Genomic DNA, 5,527 nt, shown 5'->3' on the forward strand with positions numbered 1-5,527 from the left:
GGCAGACCGGGGTGGTAGATTCTATGCGACTGTTCTGCTGCTTGTACCTGTTGTCGTTTAAAGATCGGAATCATTTCGCGTACATCCGGCTTCGAGGAGAGAGGAAAGAGGTGGTAGGAGGCTTAGTTACTGGGATAACTGACTCCTTAAGGGATTTCAAAGAGGATTACTTCCAGATCACCCACCCGACTGCCTTTGAGGGGATGGTGACTGCTTGGCAGGACAAGTGTTATAAACCAGAAAAATGGTTCCATACCCCTGCCCCTCTGGAACGGGCCGATATTATTAAGCTCCGGGATGCTTCTCCCGTGGCGGACAAAGCTCATGCTGATGATCTTTGTCCGAAGAAGTTTTTTGAATTCTGGAAGAGTTCGGATCCTGGTGCTTGTTTTCATTGTGCTGTTGTTGTTGTTTGTTTTTTTTTTTTTTTTTTTTTTTTATGAACTTGCTTGTTTTTATTTTGATTGTTGTTGGTTGTTTCCTGTAGTGAATAATATTGATGTGGCCAAGCTCGCGAGTAAGAAACGCAAAAGACCGGCAGCCCGAGCTGCCACTCCGGCGCCCCCGTCTGTTCCAAAAGCTGCTGCGGATGCGACCTCGGCTCCGCGGGTTGCGGGTGATCAAGGGACCTCGACTGCTGGCATTCACGTTATCCCGCTTCGGGTTCAACTGCCCGGAGGGATTGATGTTCCCCCTACTGCAGAACCCGTGGGGGACATTCCGTTCGTGGACCTAGGGTCGGCCGAGACCGTGGTGGGACCAAGGCGAGCTGAGGAGGTTCCCGAGGAAGGAGCTCCTGGGGGAGGTGGCCCGAGCACTCACAGGCCTAGACGCGAGATCCCGGATCTGCCGGAGATCTCCTCTGATACAAGCACCACCGCCCCTGGTCCTCAGACGATAACTAGGACCAGCTTTGCCGAGTGGGTGAGCCGTCATAACGATGGGGCCCGCCCGACATTGACCGAGCTGCCCATTGCGGGGGACGTAGCCCGGGTGACCACGCTGCCCATAGATCTGGCCCACTACAAGACGCACAAGCCCGAGAATTTGCTGGCTGCGGTTTCCTCTCTCTGCCTTCAGGTATTTTTTAGTCTGGCTAAAATTTTTCTAAGTGTTTGCTTTTATCTAGTCATGAATCATGCTTTGTTTGTATTGCAGGCTGCGCAGATGTCTTACTTGGCCGACCAAAACGCCAATAAGAACGAGGTTGACCTCCTTCTTGCCAAGGACCTTCTGCTGTCTGCGAGGTCTAGTCTCCGGGATGCTGAGAAACGAGCTGTCGAGGCGGAGAGGAGGGCCTCGGAAGGGGCTTCCTTGGTGGCAAGTTTAGAAAACCAGCTGAAGGAGTCCGAGGACCGGCGTGTCGAGGACTTGGGAGTCCTGGAGTCTTTGCGGAAGGATGTTGGTCGGTTGGAGACCGAGAAGGCTGCTGACAAAGAGGATTTTTCAAAGCAGCTGGCCGACCTAACGCGCCGGAATGAGTTGGCGAGCAAAGGGCTCCGGGACACCGTGGATGACCAGAAAAAGAAGCTGGAGGAGGCCACCAAGCGAGTCGGAGATGCTGAGGCTAAAGTCGCCGAGTCTGCAGCTCGGGAAGAAGGTCTGTATGAAGACTTCCGGAAAATGCTGTATGTCGGGGAGGTCCAGGCCGGGGAGTATGTGAGGGGCCGGTTTGGAGCTAACGTTGATGTTTCGGACTTCAAACTGGACGTGCTGGAGCTGCACCGCCGAGCTAAAGAGCTGCCCGAAGATTATGACATACCGGCAGATATTGAAGATTATCTGGCCGATGATCAGGGCGAGGGCCCAAACTGAGGCAATTTGTTTTTGTAATTGTTGAACAATTTAGTTTTTAGTTTTATAGTTTTGAACAATTTTCCTTGTCTTTGTAAATTTTTGGGATGTTTGAGCTTTGAGCTCTTTTTGCTAGTTTGAATATTTCCTTTCGTATACTTGTTTTTTCTGAATGAATTTTCCATTGTTTTTGTAATGTTGAGCTCCGAGCTCCTTTGTTACGCTTGGCATATTTTTGCAAAGTTTGGTCACTTTGACCTTAGTATATATATCTTGTTTTTTTTTTTTTTTTTTTTTTTACCTGCCGGTTTGCCTGTTATCTTTCTGAATGAAGTTTTTTCATGGCTAACTTAGCTTAGTTTCCGAGTTCCTTCTAGTAGTAAAAATTTTCTAGTTTCTATGTTGTTTTTATACGTGGGCTCTTGACTTAGAATTGGGATAAAAAATGCTAGGGTAAGTTCTTAGTTGTTCATAGGTCGAGCTTGATCAAGTTGCTCGGCGTGGATAACTTGTTATCTCTGGGTGGCCCGGGATTGTCATAGCTCGCGGGCGGCATACAGCCCGTTGGTGGCACCCAGCCCGTAGATGGCATATAGCCCGTGGATGGCACATAGCCCGTAGATGGCACATAGCCCGTAGATGGCACATAGCCCGCTGGTGGCACATAGCCCGTAGATGGCACATAGCCCGTGGATGGCACATAGCCCGCTGGTGGCACATAGCCCGCTGGTGGCACATAGCCCGTGGATGGCACATAGCCCGTAGATGGCACATAGCCCGTAGATGGCACATAGCCCGTGGATTTTTTACCGAGTAAAGTGCTCGGGTTTTGAAAAAGACATGAATTCTTTTTAATCTTTTTTATTCATTGAGGGGAAAAACTTATGTTTGAGTTTTACAAAAGCCTAACTCAAACATAAGTGAAAAAACCCCTAGGTACCTCGAAAATGAAAACAAGTAACTACTGATAGTATTTCCGAAGAACCTGGGAGTTCCAAGTTCTCGGGAGCACTCTGCCCGACATGTGTGCTATTTTATAAGCTCCTGCTCGTCCGACCTCAGTGACTCGATAGGGGCCTTCCCAGTTAGGTTCGAGCTTTCCCACTCCAGCATTTCCCTTAGCAATATCTGCCCGTCGTAGGACCAGATCGCCGACTTGGAAACTCAAGGGTTTAACTCTCTTGTTATGATACTTGGCCATTCTTTGCTTGTATGCTTCGATTCTGAGCGCTGCCTGTTCTCTTCGCTCTTCCAGCAGGTCTAAGCATAATTTCTGTTCTTCCTCGTTCTTAGCCTCATCGAAGAACTGGACCCTTAGAGTTGGCATCCCGATTTCCACCGGTATCATTGCCTCGCACCCATATGTTAGAGAAAACGGGGTTTCTCCTGTGCCTGCCCTTGGCGTGGTTCTGTAAGCCCATATGACCTTCGGTAGCTCTTCCAGCCACTGTCTGTCGAACTCCCCTAGCCTGGCCTTGAGCCCTTTTAGGATCGTCCGGTTGGTTACTTCGGTCATCCCATTGCTCTGCGGGTGAACTACTGAAGTGAAACGCAGGTCGATGTGCAAGTCGTTGCAAAATTCTTTGAAAGCTCGACAGTTGAACTGTTTTCCGTTGTCGGTGACCAAAGCTCTGGGTATACCGAAGCGACACACAATTTGCCTCCAGAAGAAGTCTCGGATCCGAGCTTCCGTGATGGTGCTCACTGCCTCTACCTCAAGCCATTTTGTGAAGTGATCTACTGCCACTATCAAGAATTTTTTCTGCCCCGTGGTTGGCGTGAAAGGACCTAGGATGTCAATTCCCCAAGTTGCAAATGGCCAAGGACTGGTAATAGGACACTGCTCTGCAGTAGGAGCATGTCGGATATTCTGGTGTCTCTGGCAGTTTTCACACTTCTTTACTATCTCCTCTGCTTGCTTGACCATCAGGGGCCAGTAGTAGCCTTGCAACACTGCTTTCTTGGCCAACATGCGAGGGGCTATGTGTGCCCCACAAATACCCTCATGTATCTCTCTCAACACATACTCTCCTTCCTCAGCTGTCAAGCATCTCGACCACGGGTGGGTGAATGACTTTCTGTACAAGACTCCGTCGAGGAACGCGTAGTACGGAGCTTGTCGCAAGATTTTGTAGGCTTTATCTCTGTTTTCTGGCAGAGTTCCATCCATCAGGTAGTGGGCTATACCTTGCATCCAGTTTTCCAAGGGCTGAGTTAGAAAAATGGTTTCATAGTTGTCGATACTGGAATGCTTTTGAACAGAGAAATGGACTCCTGGTATCTTTTCGTTCACTGTTGCTGCTTTGGCCAATACATCGGCCTCTTGGTTTTCCAAACGAGGAACTTGCTCTATTACCCATTTTCCTCCGAGCTCCTGAATCTTGTTCAAGAAGAACTTGACTCTGTCTACATATCTCCTCATTTCCGAATCCCGAGCTTCAAAAGTACCCAGAGTTTGACAAACAACTAACTGAGAATCACTTCTTATTGTTACGTGCTCGGCCTTGACCACGTTTACCATTCTCAATCCGATCAACAGAGCCTCATACTCCGCGGCATTGTTGGATGCCGGGAAATCAAATTTTACCGAGCTTCGGAGTGTGACTCCGTGAGGGCCTTTCAAGACTACGCCTGCCCCCGATCCATCTAGATTTGATGCCCCGTCAACTTCTAAGACCCACCGTAGAAGTTGTTCATCAGGTTCTTCGGGTTGGTCGCTTGCAGTAGTCTCAGCTATGAAATCTGCCAATACTTGTGCTTTCAGAGCCGGTCTTGGTTCATACCGGATGTCATATCCTCCCAGCTGGACCGACCAGCTGACCAGCCGTCCCGACATCTCTGGCCTCTGCAATGCTTTTCTCAGAGGTTGGTTCGTACGTACTACAATGATGTGAGCCTCAAAATATCTCCTTAGCTTTTCAGCCGCCACCTTCAAAGCCAAAGCAAATTTCTCGATTTTTGGGTATCTGACCTCCGGGCCTTTCAAGACCCTGCTGAGATAGTAAACTGGGGTTTGCAGACCCTTATCCTCCTTCACCAGGACTGCTGCTGCTGTCTCGTCATTCACCGAAAGATACAAGTATAAGATTTCCCCAGGCTCAGGTCTACCCAGCACCGGGGGTGTGCTGAGGTAAACCTTCAGCTCTTCAAAAGCTGCGTTACACTCCTCTGTCCACTTGAAATTCTTTGTATTCTTCAGGATTTTGAAAAATGGCAAACATCGTTTGGCCGAGCAACTCATGAATCTGCCCAACGCCGTTACTCTCCCGTTCAACTTTTGTACCTCTTTCACCGAGCTGGGTGCTTTCATGCTCAATACTGCCTCGATTTTCTCCGGGTTGGCCTCAATGCCCTTCTCCGAGATGAGGTGCCCTAGGAATTTCCCCGAGCGTACCGCGAAAACGCATTTTTCCGGGTTCAGCTTAAGGTTAAAACCTTTCAGCTTTTCAAAAGTTTCTGCCAGATCTTCTGCATGTTCCTCGATCCCTTTAGATTTCACGACTATGTCATCCACGTAAACCTCGACATTTTTGCCCAGTTGATCTTTAAAAACATGATTCATGAGTCTTTGATAAGTTGCCCCAGCATTTTTCAAACCAAAAGGCATCTTCTGGTAACAATAGGTCCCCAGATCCGTTGTGAAAGCTGTTTTTTCTTCGTCATCTTTACTCATCGGGATCTGGTGATATCCCTGAGAAGCATCTAAAAATGCATAGACCGCAAATCCGCACGT

General features: G+C 48.7%; 1 protein-coding gene across 1 annotated transcript; it reads left to right on the forward strand.

Annotated features, from left to right (window-relative positions):
* The first annotated feature begins 294 nt into the window (after positions 1-294).
* Positions 295-1,967, forward strand: LOC126677871 (uncharacterized). The gene is made up of 2 exons (XM_050372689.2): positions 295-1,080; positions 1,159-1,967. The coding sequence occupies exons 1-2, from the start codon at positions 298-300 to the stop codon at positions 1,813-1,815; spliced, it is 1,440 nt and encodes a 479-aa protein (XP_050228646.1). The 5' UTR covers positions 295-297; the 3' UTR covers positions 1,816-1,967.
* The last annotated feature ends 3,560 nt before the right edge of the window (positions 1,968-5,527 follow it).

Source organism: Mercurialis annua, linkage group LG1-X (assembly GCF_937616625.2).
Source record: "Mercurialis annua linkage group LG1-X, ddMerAnnu1.2, whole genome shotgun sequence".
Taxonomy (NCBI): Eukaryota; Viridiplantae; Streptophyta; class Magnoliopsida; order Malpighiales; family Euphorbiaceae; genus Mercurialis; species Mercurialis annua.

Coding starts and splice junctions, on each gene's coding strand:
- LOC126677871 (XM_050372689.2), top strand. CDS start 298: ATGCTTCTCCCGTGGCGGACAAAGCTCATGCTGATGATCTTTGTCCGA. Junction 1,081..1,158: donor TTTCCTCTCTCTGCCTTCAG/GTATTTTTTAGT, acceptor TTTGTATTGCAG/GCTGCGCAGATGTCTTACTT.